Source organism: Lepisosteus platostomus, chromosome 12 (genome assembly GCF_059453375.1).
Source record: "Lepisosteus platostomus isolate fLepPlt1 chromosome 12, fLepPlt1.hap1, whole genome shotgun sequence".
Lineage (NCBI taxonomy): Eukaryota > Metazoa > Chordata > Actinopteri > Semionotiformes > Lepisosteidae > Lepisosteus > Lepisosteus platostomus.
The window spans coordinates 7,318,635-7,341,675 of record NC_142622.1 but is presented as its reverse complement, the minus strand read 5'-3'; the positions used below and the strand labels follow the sequence as shown (position 1 = coordinate 7,341,675).

General features: G+C 36.4%; 1 protein-coding gene across 2 annotated transcripts in view; it reads left to right on the top strand.

The window, feature by feature from the left end:
- The first annotated feature begins 9,375 nt into the window (after positions 1-9,375).
- runx1t1 (RUNX1 partner transcriptional co-repressor 1) overlaps positions 9,376-23,041 on the top strand; it is a 67,514-nt gene continuing 53,848 nt past the window's right edge. Inside the window, exon 1 of one of the 2 annotated variants that reach the window (XM_088600676.1) lies at positions 9,376-9,733. Coding sequence is in view for 1 of the 2 variants with exons in the window: in XM_088600668.1 (XP_088456794.1) it covers positions 10,077-10,104 (28 nt within the window). In the remaining variant the exon portion in view is untranslated. Of the gene's footprint in view, positions 10,105-23,041 lie in introns of both variants that reach the window. The other variant, XM_088600668.1, reaches the window with a different exon arrangement.

The following is a 23,041-nucleotide window of genomic DNA, read 5'->3' as shown; positions in this document are numbered from 1 at the left end:
CTATGCCAAATACAGAAGTTCAAACACATTTTCTTTTACTGGAAGTGCTTCTCCTACCTGTTGTTGCTGAGTTCAAACCAGATTATGCTTTTAGATTGCATGGTGGGTTCCAGTGAGTCTATCCTCAACCAGCTGCATTCAATCAAAAGCGAGGTCAAAACTTCTAACGTGACTATTCACTTACATGAAACCTGGTGTGTTTCACGCAAGGCTCTGAAATAACACAAATGTGGTGGGAGCACTGCTAGAATTAAACGTGAGTGCTGACAGTGGGAGAAAAGTGCAGTATTCAATAACACACTTTTGTGACATAAAACGAATGCTGTAATATCAAGAAGGAAAGCAAACACATTATGTCAGTATTGTCTGACAAGCTGTCAAATGGGCAAAAGATTACACATCTATTGCAACCCCTTATATAAATAAATTTAATTTTTTTCAGTCACAATATTACCAGTGATAAATTGCAATACAAAAAAAGCTTTATTAATATTGATTATTTATTGATATTAATAAAAAATAATCATCTGTTTTTAAAGCAAGTTTGCATAGCCCTGTACTGTATGTACAGGAGGCAATAAAATGAATTCACTCATAGAATTTCACTCATCTTCTCCACCAGCACCCTGCTCTTACATCTGCAGTAACTGACGACGGGTGCCTTGTCTCAGGGGTGCTTGCCATTTTATTGACACTGAAAATGATGCAGAAAAGCAGCTGATAATGTGGTCACTTAAATCAAGGAATCCTTTTTGGAAAGCAGTCATCTTTGTTCTTAGCTTTTAGTCCCTGGAGTGGCTGCTACAAGTACACCGTGAGGGATTCTAGCCAATCTAGCTACGACATGAAGAGGGAACATCTTCTGCACTGGTGGTTAATAAGATAACACAAATAAAATAGAACTGTTTTCATATATATATATATCACTCAGGAAAAGTTCCTCTGATGAAACAGAATGCACTTGAACATGAACGTCATGACGTTTTAATAATAATGATCATTCAAAATGTGTCTTGCCTAAATATTGAAGATATAAATGAGTGACCTACAGTACGTAAAAGCTACAGCGGTAAAAATTGAAAAGTTATGAAACTAGCATATAAATAAATGGAACATGAAACGTGCTCATTCAAGCTTGAGATGTTATTTATTTTCTTGTTCAGCAAGGAAGAAGTAGTAGCCACAGTAATGATATCAGTAGGTATTTTATTTTCAATTGGAGCCACAGCATCCATCCATTCAAATAATGATGTTATAGTGTGAAGCTGTCAGCGCAGTTTTTTTATGTAGGTGCATAATACCTATAATATGAGTTTAGGCTTTGTGAAGTAAAATTTGTTCTTCAAAAGATTTATGTTTCGTTACTCTGTGCCGATGCAATCAATAAAGATTGTTTTTAAATGAATGAAGGAATGTAAATAACCACTGTAAGACAGAAACAAATGCTTATTTGAAGAATAGACAGCTAGGGACAGTCTTGAGCTGACGATGCAGAACACTGCATACTGGTGACCATAACTGCAGATGGTACAGTCCACACTGGTGTCTATAACTGGCGATGAAGCACTGCACACTGGTGACCATAATTAGTGGGAGTGTACTGTACACTGGTTACTAGTGACTATAACTGCTAATTGTACACTTCACACTGTAGACTATAACTGCAGATGGCGCACTACACACTGTGCAATACATTACATTATTGTTACAATTCATATTAAGGGTTGTTGTAGAGATAAATTAAAAGTGTGTATTGATTTTGAGACCTCTGTGCAAATACTTAGTGAATCAACTGCAAAAGGTCAAGCAAGAGCTCCCGAACTCAGTAGGTGAACAGCAGATAGACACATATACCATAACTAACTAGAAGAGACAGTAAATCATTAGAGTTCCCTCAAGCCCATGAAAGGAAACCATGGAGAAAGGAAATGTTCACTGGTTTCTATAAGCAGAAAAGTCAAGGTGACTGCTTTAATATTGCATTTGCATGAATGCTTTCCAGACTGTGCCTGTAGAACATTATTTTGTGAATATAAAATGTGAACATGCAGTTTGACCAAATCTGTCACACAGAAATCCTCACATGCTTGTATTTTTAACATACGTACTGTAGAGTACTAATATTAATGCATCTGTTAGCTAACCTATACAGCCTATACCTATGTTGTTCATACATGTTAAGACAGTGCAGGTGTTTTTTGTTAATGTAACACCAGTACATTTCTTTGATAACAAAGCATACAGTACACTTAAGATTAATACATTATATTTTAAGGTTATTTAAGAAAGGAAGGAACACATCTTCAGGCCATTTAAATTTGATCATACTTCAAGAACAAGTAGAATCTTTTTCATGGGTAATTATGTATTTTTAATAACAGACCAGATGATTTCATCCTTTGTGTTACTTCGGCTTTGCTGTTGCAAATCGAGACCACTGTAAGCTGACCAGAAGAGCTAGTATGAAAGATCCATGTTCGCACAGGTAAATAAACACCCGAGCCAAGCAAAACACAAATCAAATGGCAAAACACAAATTGAAGAGCTGGCCCATGCTTTAAGCAACAAAGCACTTTGCTAGCTCATTGCGTACTGTAGGTGGATCAAACGTGGTCATCAGGATTGCAGCCCATTCCTGAGACAGGATGTACTGTATCTAAAAAACCACAGTCCTCCTCAAGGCAGGTGGGTGTGTGAGGGGCTGTTCTGACAGCAGCAGCTGATGACTGACTTTGCGGGGAGTGGCTTGTGGAAATGTATAAATCCCAGTTCCAAACTCCTGTTTACACTACAAAGTGCCTGGACTGATGGCTTTATCTTCATCCAGAAAACAGACTATTCAGTGCCTTGTGAATTTCCCTCTGGCTCTGCCACCATTCCAGCTATATAGTACTTCCTTTCAAAGTTCTCGGGGTCATTCAGTTTCATTGTGTGTTTCTCATTTTTTTAACTTTGTAAAATAGCTTGTGCCCCCTTACATCTCTCCCAGTGCATTGCAAGGAAGCTACTGTTGTTTTCAGGCTTGCTATCATGCGGTGATTGCTGGCATATCTAAACATTCTTAAGAAGTTGCATTTGCTTGAAACTTAAAATTAAACTTCATGTGCATACTGTATATCAACTGTTTTAATTTCTTTCACTGGCGCCCTGTAAATTTAAAATAAAATGAAAAATAATACTCACCTTTAAGGCTTGAATGAATGGATTTGCTACTGACTAAATACCATACTGTATGATCTCCCTACACACCTACATATTTTTGGACTCTTTGGTTGTAGATTGATCTCAGATTTTAGATCTTGGAATTCAACCAGTGCTTTTAAATTCTGTCCTAGAGACTTGTTTCTTACTCTAGGTATCTTGTTTATATTATTGCATTATTTGTTCATTTTTAATATTTTAGATTTGGCTTTGTTGCATCTTCAGATGGTATGTCATGAAAGACACTATATACAGTAAAACAACGAAATAATGATTAAAGGCTTCGGTGTCTGTAGACAATATGCTGTACCTGCTCTTCAAAGTAGCAATAATGTTGACCTCCTGTGGCAGAAATAGGAGAAATGTAGTCATGTGAACCCTCTGCATTAAACCCCTTATGTTACTTTTATTCATTTAATTGACTGACACTTTTACTCAAAGCAAATTGCTTGTATTCACATTTATACAGCTAAGCATTTAACCAATGAAATCTGAGATACATACTTTGCTCAAGGGGATAACTCCAGTGCTCCACTTGGAATTTGAGCCCTAAAACTTCCATTTCTGAGTCCAGAGCCCTAGCCACTCCTACACACTGCTGTCTTAATATATATGAATGTACAGTGTATACAGTGTTTTTGCTTGACATGACTATGAAAAATGGAGTGTTGTGACATTCAGACTCAAACAGTTTGAATGCCAGCACAATAATTAATGTTCCCAAAGCTCTTCTGCAGTCTTACCGAATCTTCTTTTCTGAGGCCTGTGTGCCATAAATCCTTCTGTTTCCCTCCTAATGGGTGCCAGTTCCATCAGGGAGCGTGTCACATTAATTTGATAAAAACCACCACAACCCTTTGTGTCCCTTTGTGTTCTATAGCCACTGATGTGCCAGCCATATTCATTGTGCAATTATCGAGGCCGTATGTTAATGTAACTTAAAACTAAATTTCTTACACTTTTTTGGCTGCATCCATTGCAGACCCAAAGATAGCGTTAATTTTGTCTGATGAACCTGTTTTTACATGTGTAAATAAGTATAGAATTAACTGCATTTGTACACAAGGCAGTCTCAGGCTTGTTTAGGTTGGAGTTTGCTGTTTTTTGTTGGTTTCTTTCATCTTATATAGTATGTATAATCATATAGTATTAAGTAGGCTTTATATACATTGGCTCATTTAGTCAATATTACAATTTTGAATTGTATCATCACATTCACATATCAATCCACAAATAACTTTTAGAGTCTTTAATTGTGTTAAAGCTTTCTACAGTGTATATATATATATTGATTCCCAGAACAAATAAATCTAATAATCAAATATTTTAAACATGAATAACAAACATTATTACTGAAAATGTGAACAAAAATACCAATCAAAAACCAAACCGTCAGTATGAAACATGACGCTCTGTGAAGATGAAAACAGTGCGAATTTCAGTATAGATCAGTAAGATCAGTACGACATCTCTGAGTATTAACACAGCCCCGGCAGCACTTACGCATAAAACCCGATCAGCCTCTGGACAGACTGCTGTGGGATGTTCCTCCACTCTTCCTGTGCTCCAGATATTTGCAGATTGGGGTTGTTTTCTCAAATCTGAGTGCATTTAATTCTAGAACTCTGTTCATTGCATCGAAAATCTACACTTCTGGACCGACTTGAAGGAATGGAAAAACGGTTGGCTTTTGGACTGACAAAAGAGTAAGGTTGCACTCCAAAGACTTTTAACTGTTCCACCAGTTAGCTTGAACAAGGCAACAGTCAGCATAATGCTTCCCACATGGTCTCTAAAGACAAAGCACAATGTGGTGAATTAAAATTCTCTGCTACTTTCTTTGGCACCAGCTGGCCCACAGATCGTGGTCACTTGGTCTCTCAGCTGTCCATCGTACCACTGAAATTTCTGATCACTCAGATAGATCACTCTGTAGATGGTGAGCTGCAGTCATTCTGCTGATGTGCCAGATTATTTTTTTCCTGAAATTTCTTGTGCTGTAGGCAGCCTGAAAGAAATTCTGAATATGAATCAGATGGATAGGATAACCCCAAGTGCTGACCTTGGACATGGCCTGTCCAGCTTAGCTTCTCTGGACTAGTCTGTTGATGGCTGGTTTTACCCAACTTTAACCTCACAAACTAGGAATAGGATTAACATCATGAGTGAGAATCTTATTGTAGAAACATCTTCATTGTTTTACTGTGAATTCTGAAGATGTGATTTTGAATATTTTCCTTTTCTCTAAATTATATTATCAAGCTTTTCTCATTCTGTTCTGCATTATATTTCTTACAGAATTATGCTATGCTGTAACTTTAGCTTATATTTTATAATTGTTGCACTGCACTGCTTAGTTTCATATGAAATAAATAATAGGTTCTTCTTCTTACATAGGTTCTAATGCTCCATCATATAGCATTAATTGTGAGTGTGTAATGCATGTTGCCTCAGATAAAATCACCTGCTACAAAAATTAACAATAATAAATAATGAAACAAGGAATTCCACTCACTCAGTGGATAAAAGCATAGGGGTAGCATGGTATAGACTCCTTTATGCTCTTACAAGAAACTCATACATTACTTCTCGTGACTTTTCAACACCTAGAGAATGATATCTATGGTTTTATTCTCATTTGATTTGTTTTGATTGACGAGACAAATGACAAGCATTTGAGGAATCCAAACTGCTGGTGCTGCAAACTTACATGGTGATATTCCCTTTGCTGCCCTATTGACTGAAGGCAAGATGTAAAAGTCTAAATGTGTACAGTAAATCCTGCAGGAGAAAAGAACATTTCTACATCAACTCGACATTATGTGTAATTAGAGAAAATTGGGACAAATGTTGCAAAAAATGTTGCAATCTTTAAATTTATTCAGTAATTGTTTTTCCCCATCTAGCATTGTGTTTATGTTGATTTATCAGCCTCACATATGTCCTGTGCTCCAATTATCCTTGTCCATATGTTGTCTTAGCTTTGCTTAGGGTGAATGACCCATTTCCATTTTTTTCTCCTGGTGCTGTGTACGGTTGTTTTTATATTTACTGTTTGACTTGTTAATGCATTTGTGCAAATGTGTGAAGAGACAGTGCCAATAGTAAACAGAAACACTTTCATTGTGAAAATAATCTGGCAAGGGACTCATGACACTAGATCTGTTCCATAAAGGAAAGAGGAGAAAATATATCATTTTATTTTATTTTGGTAGATCCAGTAATAATCAAACAAGTACAGTTCCTATATCTTTCATCATTTAATATTTTCTAGGACTAGACATGCAATGGAGCAAGACCTCAAGCTTTGCTAAATTGCTAAAACGTGCTTCTGCCATGTTTATTGCACTGTAGAGGCTCTGAGATTCCTTTTGTAGGAAAGCAGCTGTGTTGTCATCTTTAGAAAATATCAGCATGAACAAATAAACAGATGAATAAAAAATACCCAGGTGTTAAAATATGAGATAGTACATCCACAGTAGGTTTTATTTTCGTATAAGAAAAACAATAAAAAAGGCAATTGGGAAATTATTTTATCTCTTTGTTATTGTGTATACATACAGTATGCTATACAGAGATTTTTACTGTTAGAGGAAACAGTGAAGAAAATGAAAATAGTAAAGAAAATGAAATTTAAATGGGAAATTACACATAATAGAGTTTTTTCTACTATCTCTTTTCAATTGAGGTTGGTGCTTTTCTGGTTCATGTTCAATTTCACACTAAAATGCTTTTCTTTTGTGTTCACTGTACAGTAATGTCTTGAGTTACACTATCAAACAGTCAGGTTTTCTGCCTTTTACCTGAAACCGTTGTGTTAGTATCTGATCTTTTTCATAGTGCGTTTATCAGTGCTCTGATGAAAACAACTCTAAGTGCTGTTCTAAAGCCTATGGTTCTGAAAGGTTAGCACTCATCTTGAGTAGGATGGTTCTCGTTGCTAGCCTGTAACTCCTTCGTTTTTGAACAGGATAGTCTCCTAGCCAAAGGGTTCAGATGCTCACTTTTGAAAAAAAGCAGAATAAAAGTAAGCCCTTGTAATATTTAACAAATATATACTGTATGTATCAGATTTATTGCACAAAAGGCTTAGTTGTTTCTAACCTATCCCAACACTTGTATTTCAAGAAACAAATTCTCCTGTAATGTCATCTTTACATTACATCTGTAATGTACAGTAGTATGTCATTTTTACTTTATTTAAATGCCTTAAGTCACTGCCTAATGCCTTTGGACCATTATTGGAAAACACATGCTAATATTGATTACAAAGTGATTGATGGCTGTTGACAACCAAGACAGCTTGCCCTTTTAAATGATAAATAAATAATCTGTATGAATTTCCAGTTCAACCTCATCATGTAACTGAATACCCAAAGTTATTTGTTCCATACCCAGTGACTAAAGTCAAGTTGCTTTTATAGTGCATACAAAAATGTATGTTTTTGTTTAATGTATTAATGTTCTGCTAAAAAAAAGGGATATATATTTTTTTAAACCACATTTCAGTATTGTGGTAAAGGATAGAGGAATCAGATTTGGTCGTTGAAATACTTACTGAAGTTTGACAGAAACACGTGGCCACATGCATATTCAGCATTACTGGTGTAAAGATGTCATTATTGTGCTCAGTAGGCTGTCACGAAAGTTTTCAACTGTCCTGTACCTTAAGTGCTGGGCATACTGTATGTGGTAACTACTGTAGTTTGCACTGCCTCAGTTTATTTTCTAACCGCTTATTTAAGTAAACAGCCTTGTGTTTGGATGTTATTTTATTATTGTTTCTGAGCGCCTAGATAATGGGACAGCCTTTGTTTATCGCAGGTGGCTTCCCAGCGGGTGGGGAGGATAAGGAAGTGTGCAAGTCTGTGTGTGTCAGGGTAACGGTTTTCCCTGCTAGGCGAGGTATCCTGTGTGTGAATCGTGGTTCGTACAGTACAGGCAGCTTCCAGGAACCTCAACAGCAAAACAGCACAGAGTGTTTCCTGTTCTTTTACACCGTTATCAGCGGACATTAGAAATGATCAGGCCATTTCCCTCATCACATTTCCTTAAGAGCTATTTTGTGCCTCTCCATCAAGATGTTTTTGCTTGATTATCGCGAAAAGCTTTAAAAATATATAGAACAGAGAAATTTTGTTTTACAGTCACATCCAATTTTTTTGATACTTTCTGCATGTTGAACTGCTTCATTAAGCAACGTTGCTGATTATACAATAAGTATGATTTCCAAGAAAATTCAAGTACGTTTTAAACTCTTTGAAAAAGTATGTAGCACACACAGTGGATGCTATTAATAATAACAGTAATGTTGATTTATTTACTCTTATAAATTCTGTAGTAACCTTTGAAAACACATTTGCAATTTATAAGAATTAAGATTTGCCGATGTCTTTTCAAGAGTAGTATTGCTATTTTTGTTCATGTAAAAGGACGTTAATTTATTTTAACAAATAATTAAACTGTAAATCAGGAATTTAAGATGAAAGACAAATAGTAATTTCAATAGTAATTGTAGTTTTTTAAATAGTTTGAAACTTTGAAGTACACTACTTTTATTATTATTTAATATCATTATTATTTAAGAATAATTTTATTTTATTAATTATTCATGATTATTACATATTTGATATGCATATGTATGTTCTCATATCAGTTTTAAAATGGTTTTGCAGTGTTTTAATCAATATTAACGTTTAACATTTGAATATACAGTATAAGTGTTAACTGTAGGCATGAAAATAATTGATTTTTTCTTCTTTAATTTTAAGATCACCAGAAACGTTCCTCTGCAGTTTTAAAATCCAAATTCTGTTTGAGGTGTATGCCAGTCTGGACATACAGTAGATGGGTGTCACGCTACAACAGCATGAAATAGGACACTTTGGCTAAATACAATGTATTTGTTTTTGCTTGATTAAAAACAAAAACTTCTTATGTAAGGAAAAACAAACACACACACAATCTCATTCAGTTAACAGAAGGGTATTAGTCTGGAAAATGGATCTGGGAGAGTGGTTATGATATTTGGAGGAGCTTCTGCCTTCTCGGATTGTGATGAGATACAGCAAGGACCCAGCAGCTCTCCAGATGGTCATATGAAAGTGTTTGTCTTGGGTTACTACAGGACAGTCTGCGCTTTTGGAAACGCAAGAAAGGCAGGCTATCCGACGCCACACACACAGACATAGGCGGGCACACACCGAGAGTGCGGCAGCAGTAGCAGAAACAGTAGGGGTAAAAAAAAAACCCGAAAGGCAGCCAGCTGCCCATAATCAACTGGGCCTGCCCATTGTTAACATATACTTGACCCCTCCAACCTGTGGACGACACAGATGTCTGCTACCTCTGCCACCTCCCACCGCTTCGACCCCGCCTACTCGGCACCTGGGTTAGGGAGGATAGGCAGGCTGGCGGTAGAGTGCTGCTTGACTCCATAAGCAACTACAGTAAGCGAGAGCCACAGACTTTGGTTTCCGTGGAAGACTCTTCGTTTTGACTCCAACCCAGAGGCAGTGAAAGCAGACCTGCTGTAGGTTTCTCGAGGCTAAAGGCGCGCCGACAAAAAGGACCATTTTATGGCGCTGCTGTAGTGATTGCCTGCAGTACAGGATCTTCTCGTGTTCCATACCCTCTTAAATATCTTTTTTTTTTCCCTTTCTCAACGATACCTTGTTATTGCTGTCTGCAGTCGAATTTGGAAGACCGGTTAGCGTCTGTGCTGCACTGCTTGGAGCTCCTTAGTTTCGACTTTTGGGGGAAAAGTGCGTTACCTGGACTGCGAAACTGAAAACAAGCATAAAACATTCCTTATCTTTAAATTTCCATCAGTGTCGGGGACTGGAACTTAATTTGTGTCCACAATTAAATAACGAATGGTGGGAATTTCTGTCCCTTTTCAGTGTAAGTGCTGTTTTTTTAAATAATTATTTTCTCTATCTCTCGGGTCTGTCTGTACCTAACACTGGAAATACACTGGTCTGTGTCATGCAAAGGTAAATGTACTGTAGGACTGCTTGCTTGACATGTAAAAACGTCTTTAAGACTTCTATGGAATATATGTGTGCAAATGTGTCTATATTCTTAAAAATGGAGTTTAAAAGCCATTTCCTGTTGAGAAAAATTTAGAATATCTGCTGACATATAGGGAGATATGGACCCATCATTCTGTTTGGCATGAACATTTCTGTATTACTGTAACATTTGTTTTTCTATGCATTATATATATATATGCAGTATAATAGACACCTCGGTTACTGTGCGTGAAACTGTATAGCAGCATTATAGATCGACTACATTTATGTCTTGCGGAATTTTTTAATTGATACTGTAATCCAAACTGATAAGTGTAAAGGCGCTGGGAAGACAGTTAAGAAGACGGTTAGCAGAAAAGTGACTTGAGAACTACAGATTTCTAGATGGGGTTATTTAAGGTACCCCTATATATATAATGAATATTTTTGGGGGGGATTTACGGTTGGATTTAAGTGTTAGATCCGGAATTTTTAGTGTATTGTAAAGAGTTTTTATTGATATGGTGACAACACCTTTAATGATGTGTGGATGGCTTTCATTGCGCTAGAATGTGAGTATTTTCTGTCGGATTAGGGTCTTAAAATTGCCCGAGTGTCCTGTGTATTTCTAATAGGCAAGAGGTTTTGAGCGATTGTTTCAAAACATTTTATTACTCATTACTGTAGCGTTATAGAGGTAGTCTGACTCCTGTGTCTCTTAATCCTGTTATTCTGGAGACATAACATCTGTCCTTGTTTTATAACATCTCCGTTTTTTTTTCTTTTATATTGCTATTTAAAATCCTGATGCCGATTAACAATCCACTGTGCAGTATTAATTTTTAATGAACAGGAAATTGCTAGGCGTAGATATTTATAAGAAACTTGTTTTTTTTTTTTTGTTACATTGAAATAAGTTGCAACACATTTTACTCTTCTTTAAGATTGCAAGTGTTTAGATGAATTGAAGCCCAGGAAAATAAAAGCTAAAAGAAACTTCTGAATCCCTAAGAACATAGGGATTGCCTGAAGGTCTTGTTCTGATTTAGAAATACGAGGGGAAATAATAAGCTTGCAGAAATGTGGACACTTCTTTATTTGAAAAAAAAATTGAATTATCAATAATTAAATGTGTGCTGTAATAATCCAATGAATGGTAATTTACACGCTTGCCGTCAGGGTGAGTGTAAGAAATATATTAATTTATAGCACAATAGTCTTTTACATAAACCCCTGAAAAGAGTTGGAATGCTGTGATGAAGTTCATCACTGGCAAGTCAACTCTCTCTCCTTTTCCCAACTCCCCTCTGTCAAGTCTCATTTTCCCCCTTCTATTAAAGATGAACATCAGCTGACAGCCACTCAATGTAAAGCCCATTTCATTGAGGATCTTAGCACATTTCATTCTCTCGAGTTGGGTACTCTTCAAAAGTTGGCATCTGGAGACTTTGCATTTGAAAACCCTAAACCACTCACATTTGTCAGTTTCATCTTTGCGATCCACCTTGATGGTTTTCTCTCTTGTGAGTCGCTCGTGACAAATCTTGAAAAGTGGCATTAATAGAATGTTAGGGACTTCAGATTTAAATTAAAGGGTCGCTCTTTTTTTCTGTGGGAACTTGTTCTGTGCTGTGATCAACATGCCTTTTCATCGAAGAAAAAGAGGGGACTTAGGAGGCTGGGTTCTACTGTAGATCCTGGTTCTCACGGCTTTGAGCGAGGGCTCGGTATGTGAACATTGTGAAAAATGTCTTCCTGTTGGGGTTTATTGTAACTCTTTGATTTGGATTTTTTAAATCTATCTGGGAAAAACGCTCAATATCAGACATTCAGAATTATTCAATATTTCCCTAACTCGAAAACCGTCTTCTGTCTTTGTATTTAGGTTTTGTTTTGCAAGTAGCGTTTGCTTTTTAAATGATGTCAGAAGCATTACAACCTTTAGTGCAGAATTGAAGTAGTGTGTTTTAATCAGTCCAAAATATGTGAGAGACGAAAGGGCATCGTCCTGAATTAGACCTTGATAATCTAGTCTCTCTGCCAAATAGACTTTTGAGACATCTGTAGTGTGTGTACCATATGTTATGTTTTGACCCTTTCGTTTTCACTTTTGGAAAGGATCCTTATACCCTGCATATTGAAATTTTTTTTTTGAGTGGGCAGTTGTCATAGTATGTTGTTACCAGAAGTAGTCATCTACCTACCTGCATATGTTCATCAGATCTTATGTAATAATTATGCACCGAGCTGGGAGAGTAAGAAAGATTCCATGGTTAGACGAGTAGTACATAGTGTGTCACAGTGCACATGCAAAGATCTGGCTCGTTGTCATATGTTTTTGCTATGCTTTGCTTCTATGGAAACTGCTGATGGGTCCAGAATCGTTATTGCTGGGTAGATGCTTTTAGAATTCATGCTCAGCCTCTAATCTACATACAGCCCATTAACTTACCATTATTTTACTTTCCTCCTCATCTTTTTGCCATTGGTACAAAATCCAGAGACAACGATAACATGGAGGTGGGCATTTAATTAAAGCAAACATTAGTTCAGTTTGCTGGAGGTAATTGTAAGTGATAAGTGCTGTGTGGGTTATCTCTGTGTGCTGTTTAAACAGAAGGAGCCACTCTGCAACATTTTCAGTAGCCATCTGTACATGCAGAAGCCTTGCACCTGTCTGTCCACAGTAATTATAGGCTGGGGTCAAAGACATGAAATTTGAGAAGTTTTCCTGCTAATGAAAAAGGTGGCATTTCAAAAGATATTGCAATTGGCATTAACACATTTTAAAAACATCCTTAAGGGCACAGCTTTATTTTACTGCACTGTATTAAATTTTCTGTTCCACATACTGTGCCAAAATTCACAGGGCAACATTTGTGCTATTAATTTCGGTGGTGTGAAATGCTAAACTGAGAAAGTGAAAATTTTCTGAGCTTAAATATATCTTAGTTTAGTTTATCCTTTATTGTCAAAGATATGATGAGCAAATTCATAAAATTGCTTATTTGTTGACAAGAAATCTATGTATAATGAATTTGACTTTAGTATTCATTTTGTCGTGTGTTCTTGTGTTTCTCTTCCTTGATAGTAGTATTAAATATATACTGTACATATTTGTTACCGATGTATATTAAATCACTTGAACAAAAAAACAGTCATATACAGTATATGTGCAATACTCCTATTTTTAAAATGTTTATCCTGCTGCCTTATTTTGCTATTAATATATAATATATTAATGTTCTTAACAAATTTGTATACAATCCTTCTTTACATTCTCCACAATCTAAAGTGTAGACTACATTTTCTTAAAAGGAAGTAGTTCTTTTAGGTATAGTATTTTATAATGAGTAATTATGAAAAATGAATCATATGAAGTAAGAAATGGTACATATTTGAGACATACTCTCATTTGCATTTTGTGATCTCTTTTTTTGGTTCAAAGTCTTTTGTCTTGTCAGAAAATGTGATGATGTATTTTAATCCTGCTAAAACTGTAGTGCGTGCTGTAAAATGTAGCCGTGCCTGCTACCCTTTGTGATAAGTGATACTCTTTATTTTTGTTTCTTTTTGGGGGGTGGGGTTGTCTTGTACACAACAATGTCTGAAGCAGATGGAGCCTCTGCATTATATGTGATAGGAGGTAACTCATTATTCTGAAAAGGCTAGATCTAAAGAGGATTTCTGCATGTCTGTGTGCATTTCAATCCAGCAGTGGGTGCTATGTGTGATACAGGAATTGTAGATGCATTATAGCTTAATATCATGTTCTGTGATGCTTTTAATTAATTTTTATGTTGTTGTGGCAAATTTGGTTGGTGTGCCGTGTAATGAAGAGTCATGCTTTCTTACTGTTACATGGTGCTCTGTGATAGTCAAATTCTCAAAATTCACACATTTTTCCAAACTCCACAAATTCATAAAAACAAACTTGATCAAAATATTCTAGGCTGATTTGCTGAAACTTTGCTACCTCTAATGACAGACATGCTTTCCTAAATATCATTTGTAAATGGGTTAGTTTTATTCAAATTTACCATGAAAATACAGTATTTTCTTTTATGATGTTATCCATCTTAATCCACTTATTGCATTGATTTGACCACTTCCACACGGTTAAGAGCTTCTGCCAAGCAAATAATAGAATGTATGCAGAATGTTACTGCAAGTGTTGGTAATTGTTTTTTATCAGAATTAGAGGACTGAGCACAGCATTCTGCTATCACATAGATCGAGTGACATATGAGACTTTTTATATCTTGTTGTTGTTTTTATTCTGTTTGCGTATCATGAAGTATTTATACCGAATGAGGCGTATTAGCGATTTTTTCATTTGTGTCATTTTAGCCAGACCTGTACAGAACAGCCAATGTTTAACCCTCCTGTCTAATAGGATGTTTGTCTCCTCCACATACAGACACACTGGCATCACTCCTGTCTTTTACCTTTTACCACACAACTTGACAGTGATGGAAAGGCACACAGCTCTCAGTCCAAGCTTGCTGAGCAGCCTTCTGTTCCAGGTGACAGGTGTCCTAGCTGCCTGCAGTTGGCCTGCAGTTCTCTCTTTCTCCATTTCTCCCTCTTTTTCTCTCCCTCCCTCCCTCCTCTTTCCTTTTAATCCCATCTCTGTTTTCCCTTTGAGTTACCAATTAACTTCACACACACACCCCCTCTCTGTTTATTTTCCTGCATCCATCTGGGCTGAGCTGATATTGTAATCACCCTAATGCACATTGCCTTCCCCTCACACACACACACACACATACAATGTGCCATCCTGACAAGCCTTTTTATTTCAGATAAGCCGGGGATGTGTGTTTAATGAATACAAAGCCGTTGTGTGTCGCAGTGCACTCTGCCAGAAGGTAATCTCATTGAATAGGTGCTTTTCAGTGATGCAGAACTCGATAACAGACCAGGAGTGAAGATGTAACCTGTTATCTGCTGCTTCTCTATTTTGCTGTCAGAGAATTTACATTTAAAGATTAGCTGTGAAAGGGTAAAGGAGTTGTTTGGGGGGGGGAGGCATAGTTTGTGGTGTCAAGGGAAGGAGATGGTAGGGGGTTTGCCTGACATGGGAAAAGAAAGAAGTCTGTGCAGGCTAGACTTTAGTTTTGGCCTTGCTGCTATCTTTCATCACCCAGGCTATTCAGACAGGGACTTTGGAAAGTGAGATTACCAACATCGTTATCTGTAATTGGCTTTTGTTTGTGGGTTTTGGGCAGCCTGAACAAAAAAAAAGGTGATGATAGAGGGTGACAAGCATTATTTATAGACATATCTGTATACCCACTTGATTGATGGAGAATATGAGCTTTGTAATGGCTTGATTAGTTTTTTTTTATGAGGTGACAATTGCTAAAGGATGGACTTCCCCATTCACAGAAAATCTATAAAACCCCTCAATAAAACCAGCAGGTTGTTTTATTTGGTTTCTAATGGTCAGGGAGGAATGGCAAATATTGCAAGGACTGAGCACTGAAACCTTTAGCTCTTTGTTATCCTCTTTTCTTTCGCACATGCTTATGCATTTCCCCTTCACGTGCTTTTATTAATGGATGAACATTGTTAATTTCTTTCTTAACTTGCTTTTGCTTAACTTTTTTTCCTTCATACAGTAGATGTTTGCTGTAGTGTTTGCCATTCTTTTCTGAATTAACCTTCAGTGCATAACAGAAACATTCCTTTCTTTATTCTGCAACATTTCACCGTTCTAACTGTTGTTTGGGAAAGGCCATCAGAATCCTGCCCCCCAATATTTGAACACTTATGGATTTTTTGCAACCTCTCATTACACTGTCAGTGTTTTTCGAAGCATTGAACCTACAGGAACAAAATAGGTAGAAGTCTAATTAAAACTGGTTTGCTGCTGTACCTCTTTTGAGTGCTTTGGATCAATGGAGAGAGACAATAGTCCCTTATATTTTACCTCCTTTGACTGAACATATTGACTTTGTTGGTTTGTTACTGCTTTAGTGAACATGATGAAATACTGAATATCACCAGCCAGCTGGACCAAGAAAGACCCAGAATACAGTATACTGTCCATATCCACCTTTCAGCCAGACTGCTTTTAATGGATTGACTGAATTTTTAATTCTTCTTCCAACAAACACTTAAAAAGGAAGTATACTGGACTCAGTTATTACATCAAGTACAGTGCTCAAAACATAATTAACAAACGAGTAAAACATACAGTATAAAGAAGTCAATGGCTGATTGGACCTATGCAAACTGCTTTAAAAGTACTGCAAAATGCAAAAATGATACATACTGTACTACATTACAAATCCTATTTCTTCTGTGTTCTACTTTTGGCATTTATAATTTTTTTAACGAGTAATTCTAAATATTTTTACTTGAGTTATTAAAACCTCATACAAAATACAGTGTAAAGTAAAAGGTCTTGTATCTGAATTTTGATTTTTAAGAATCCACAGACTTTAGGTAAAATGTCAGTTCAGTAGTATTCAGTCCTTTTACGCACACAGAAAATGCTGGTGGAAAAAAATGAAATGAACTTACATGCTTAATTATTCTTTAACTACTCCATGTATTCTCTGATTTAGAGTATTCCCCCATCGAATTGTTTTTAATTGGCCACCTCATGCAAGTGTTTGTATTACTTTTGGCTACCAGTGAAAGAGATATTGTAAAAGGAGAATAGGAGCCCCATGCCTGTTTCAGGAAAATGTTGTGTTCCTGAGTGATCAGCAGGTGCTCTAGAGATGAATGCACCGTGTAAATTATTCTGAGGGCAGCGTGTGTCAATTCATAAAAATGGAAAGCGAAGGAGAGAGTGCGAGACAGATTCCTGTTTTCAATATGGGTTCAATTTAAAGAGCTATTTTGTTAAACTGCTACATCTGCTCCATTATGAATATTGAACTAGTTCAACTAAAAATAACACCCTGTAATTTGGAAACCATCATAATCTTTTGTTAATGCAAGAAGGCCATTTTGAATCAGTTAACATTACACTCTAAGCCTCCTCTAAACACACTCTCTCTTCTCAGATAAGCCTTACTGTAAAAAAGGAAAGAGGCAAAAGTGTGAAATTCATTTTCTTTGACCCTCAGCAAGAAATGAGGTAATACTTTTGTTTTTTTTTTATAATTTCTGCTTTCAGTGTATAATGTGTACATTTCATTAAAACCAGTCTTTTTCAGTCTTTTTAATATGTAGAGGCAAAAATGTGGATGCTTTCCATTTTCTTTTCTTCTGTTTTTATTCAGAAGCCTTTAGTTAGTAGTATTTGTATTCTTTTGTGGAACCAGCAACCTTGATCTTATTTTTTTTTAACATGATTGTACATTTTTAATAAATTTGTCCATTGTGATGTGGAGTGATATTTTATTTTAGAAGGACGTTAGATAATTATGCTTGTTTGTGCATGTTACATTTTGCACAATGGTGCTTAATACATTCACAGAATAGAGCCTTAAAGTATTGATGCAAACATGTGGAAACTGATAGGAAGTTAAATTACTCTGAGAAGACCAGCAGCTGAAACAGCCTTTGATGTTATATTTGTCATCAGAATGCTCAGCAAATTTGAAGCAGCAGACTGAAATGTAAACACTGTTGCTGAGACAGTTGCTATCCAGCCTTCACTTGTGATACACATATTTCCGATCAGATGGACATTTCTGGTTTCCTTACACTAGTAATTGAGGGTAATTTCTGTCCTAGCTCGCCAGTAGCATATAATGATTGAAGAGAGTAGCAAAATAGGCTCACCATTTTTTACTGAGATGTGGTTTATCAAGGAGAGGATTACAGAAACCCAGTGACTCATATAATTGCGCGTCTATCCAGCTTTGCTTTTGTAGGAGTGTATAAACACAGACAGACTCCTCAGCTTGTGGTCCTAGAAGAGATCTTTATTTCTTATTTGGGAACAAAAGACACTTTTCAAATGACCTGCAGATGTAATAGAATTGTAGTACTGTACTATAATAAAACATTTTCCCCCTTTTCAGTGGCAAGGTAACACCAGTATCGTATTATCTGTGAATGGAAAGGTAGAACAGAGATAAATTATTTAAAATATTTCAGTACGGATGTTAGGCTGTATTACAATAGCACTAGAAAGGAGCTTTTCAAAATGTTGAAACCATTTGGTTTTCTGTACCCAACTGGATTCGTGTTTATCCTGCAGAATGACTGTGGGGTGGCATTTGCTGAAAAGAGCACCTCTGCCATCCACAGCGTTTGTCTTCATGATCCTCTGCTCGTCTCTGTTCAATATCTGAGAGGCTGCCTGACAGCATAAAGAACCCAGTGCATGCTTAAGTCCTGAATGCATCTGGCATTAATGAAGGCTTTTCTTATCTTGGTAAAGAATCTGACTGTCCAAGCTCTGTGCTTGTTTGTGCTTCATCACACCTCCCTTGGAGTCATCCCAGTCAGTTGTTTTTGTTGTTGATGCTTGTTTTTGCTTCATTTATTTATTTAAGGAAAGAGAGGGACGGGGGGGTGGGAGGAGTTGGAAGAATTATCGGAATCCGTGCAAATTCTTTAAAGTGAGCGGATTAGAGTATCATTAACCTTTTAAGTGTAAAACAGCTGCCTAGGGCTTTACTTCTGTCTTGAGCTCAGCTGATATAATTAAAAGGGGGGGAATAAAAGAAAAGCATGTTTGCAGCTGGGCAAAAACAGGGAAGCCCAAGCTGTTTGACTATGAACCATAAACACAGATGCCTTCAAAGTTCTGTTTCTCCCTGCTTCTCAGGGGACCTTCTCACAGGTGAAATCAGATTAGGGGGGAGACATTCACAAGAAGCAGGCCCTTTCAAGCCTCCTCTACAAAGAGACTAGTTCAGAGATCGTTCTCCAAGAGCTAATGACGCTTTGCTTTATTTCCTGTTGAATAGTCTTGACTTGGAGAGTCTATTTGAGTAGTAGAGGTGCTGAACATACTTCCAAAGGCAGGCCACAAAACGCAGGTGTTTTAAATGTATTTCTTACGTGAAAACGCGGTCTGTAGCTACAATCATTATGTTTGTAGTTTGCGGACTGGATGTTTTCACTTGTGTATTTTTCTGTTTGAGAATGCGAAGCGTTTTTGATGTGAAAACAGCAGATGGGTTTTTTATATTATTTCAATTGGATTTCTAATGTTGTGATTAACAGTACTAGATTCTGTTTATGTTGATAGAAGTAAATAACTGTTGGAGGATGCTGTTTTTTCTGTGTCCAGTATTAGGTTTTTACTACAATCTATACATTGACACACAAACCTGATCAGCCTTTGTACAGAGAACTGTGGCATGTTCTTCCAAACGCTCTGTGCAATTGCAACCAGTTGGAAAAATTTGCATGGTCACAGTTTCCCCCTGTTGATAGCATTGGCAAGCTGTATTGCATATAAAGCTGGCCACAGCAAGTTGTACTGTTGCATTGTTTTCTCAGAGTTGTGCCATTGTAATCCTTGCTCATGTGTGCTCTTGCATTGTCCTGCTTGAACATTGACGCTTCGGTATGGGTTTGCAGGAGCAGAAACCTGGCTCAAGGACTTTGTCAATGTGTGACTGAGCTGTAGGATTGCCCTCAGTCTTCACCAGAGGCCTTTTAGTCTTAGAGGAGATTGCTTCCCACATCATCATACCTTGACTGTCCCACTGCTTGGCTTAAACCAACTGATGGAGCTTGCAATCAGACTATTGAATGGGCTGTCATCAGTGTGAGGCTGTACAATTGGGACGGGCCATTCTATGGTCTGATCATAAACAGATCGGGTCCTTAAGCAATGCAACACTCTGCAAAATTATTACCACAGTGTTTCTATATGTTGTCTTTAGGTCTGTCACAGCCAAAATGGTATTCTTCCAAACGCTTCACCTCTCTGCTGCCACCTCAGAGGTTCTGTGGCCCACTGGAAATGGCAAATTTCCTCTTGGCTGTTGACGTTACTCATGAAATGCTTCTGGGCATGCCAAATTAGTCATTCTGCTAATGTACAGGTGATTTCTTCCTGGAATTTCTTAAATGTGTAGCCACTGCAGTCTGAAAACCTTTAGAAGGATGGATCAGATGAACATTGTAGTTACTGTGGTGGCTTCCAGCACCCAATCTGTTTCTTCTAGCTTCTTTGCACCAGTATTCTGCTTGTTAAAGGAGATTTTCTTGTTCTTCAGATAATTTCTCAGAATGGCACTTTGAATCGTGCAGATAACTGGATGAGTTTCATTTCTCAAGGGTAGTATGGTTTCTTGTTTTGTATTAATTATCATGTTGAATCTCTTTTTGAATCGCTATTCATATAGATTCTAACTATCTAACTATCTCCACTATCTTCTTAACTAATCTCCAATACGAAACACATACGCATGTTGAAATCTCATGACTTGGGCTTAATATTTAGTTATCTCAAGGAACACTAATCAACACTTCTATCAGCTCGTTCTTAAAATATATGAAATTATATGTTTTTGATTATAATACTTTTAATTGTGCATCAGCATACGTTTTATTTCCAAATGTTCATATACATTTATTCTTTACAGTATACATCTTACTCTGGATTTTAGTGTGTTGATGGCTGGAGAAGACTGCATATTCTTACTAATTACAGTGATTCAGAAATGGTAAGGGATATGGTCATACAGTATGTGATATACCGTATGTAAGGAGCTTTGCAAAGTAATAAAAAACTAGAGCAAATAAATTTATTTAGCCCCGTTCAGTTGGAAATATTTAAAGATTCTTTTGAGTGTGCCAGTAATATCTTTCCCATCTGTGATTATGCCTCTCAATCAACATCTGTTTTTTTATGTGATATATTTTAGCAACAAAAATCCTTTATATGACAAGAGTTCAAGTTCTGTTCTTACAATTAGGTTAGCCTTGACTACTGCTTGGAGTACTAAGTTACACATGTGCTTCTCGTTACTTCATACCATTCACAAAATGTAATAACATTTTGGGAAAGTGTGTTTTTCACTTTTTCCATGACTGTAAAGAATGTTGTGTCTCATTTTAATTTTGCCCCAATGGCAGAACAAATTATTGCCTTTCGATCATTTTAAGAGATGTAATTTTGAAAAAGCCCTATTTTATAAATACACTACAAAAGTGTAGTGCTTTCGGTTGTTTGCATGTCCAAAAAAAGCCTTTTTTTCTGTAGGTTTAGATGACATTTTAAAAGAAGATGTGATGCAAACATTCTGATGCTTAAATGATGTTGTATTTCTCCCAAGAACGTGCTCGGTTTGGCAGTTTAGCAAAGATATGATCTTAATCTGCTATTTCCTCTTTGGCAGTATTAAATTGTCCACATAATAATTCACAGCTGCAGAGGGATCTCTTATTATGGTGCAGCTGGAGTTTTATGTTTCTGAATTTAAGTTAAACATGGCATAAACTGTACTTTATTTCCTTTTGTACATTTTGGAAACATTGATAATTGAAAATTTAGCCCAAGCAAGCTCTGTTGAAAAGCTTATTGTGCTTTATACTGTATTTATGTTTAAGTATTTTTTAAGTGACTGTCTTTAACCATGGTTACAGCTAATAGGTTTTTTACATCAGGTGTATCTATTGCAGCACAAACGAGAGTAGAATTGAGCCTATAGTTTTTGTATAAAATATTTCTTCAATAGGTCCAGTTCTAAACAGCTGTGTTTCAAGGATCCATTATTTGAAGTAATGAATTTGTGGTCCTTTAAGGTGACAGTTTCTGACAAGTTCATTGTATTTTAGTTTGAAACAAACCTTCCATAGATAAATCAGCAGATACTTTCATTAGGTGCATAAATCCTTTAAATTCCTGCCATTTGCTGTCTCTGAATTTTTTCCAAGCGTGAAGCGACGTTATTTCTTGGGAAATTAATACTATAAAATCCTATTGTTTGCAGCTGTTCAAAATCTCTTTTTTTTCTGGTAATTATTTTTAGTTGCTGTCAACTACCAAATCCTCTCTCTCGTTAGATTAGAAAATATCATCATTAGATCGGATTATTTTATGTTGTTTTAGAATTTAGCATTTGGATCATATGGAGGATCCAAAGACGCATGCAACTCTTTATCTGTAATTGTGAGAATAGGGAACGCCTTTCATGATTTGAAGGCATAAAAGCATGCTAAAGATGTTTGTTAACCTAATGTGAACACTCCTTGACTGTTTAAAAGTATAAGGCTTTAGCTTAGCACCTTAGAACAGTATATTGTGGCCTAGAAACTTGTAGCATGTGAGGTAAATTATTCCATTCAATGAGTACTCTATGGATGTAATACCTTGGAGGCATACTGAATATGTTCAAATATAAAATGAATTATGCGTCCAATCATACTTCAGTGAGTTCACTGTTATTGGTAGGCTTTACCTGTATAGCTACCTGTATACCTACTGTATAGCTATCATTAAATATTAAATATACCTAATATTAAATATTTCTCTAGTATTGTTATCACTTTTACTTAATAGAAATTAGTGTCCTCAAAAAAAGGCGTATTGAAAATTGACCTGAATGGGGACACTAGGCTTTAACTGGGATATAGCTCATTATGTAACTCAGTCAAACCAACTGTTTGATTTAAAATGCTTACTTAAAGAACTTGTACTTAGTACTAATCTTGGTCTGCCTAATGTTATTGTAGGTAAACAAGCCTAAGACTATAGCTAATCTTGAGCTAATGAGCCATTGTGTCTTTATGAACTTTTGAATAAGTTGTGATCAAGACAGGAAATATATTTTATTATGATTATATTATGATTAACGGTTTGTTACTTTTGTTTATTTCTTTTTAGTTTTCTTTTATTATTAAAGGAGCTAAAAAATTCTGGATTTTTGTATTTCGGTTCATAAAGTTGCAAGACA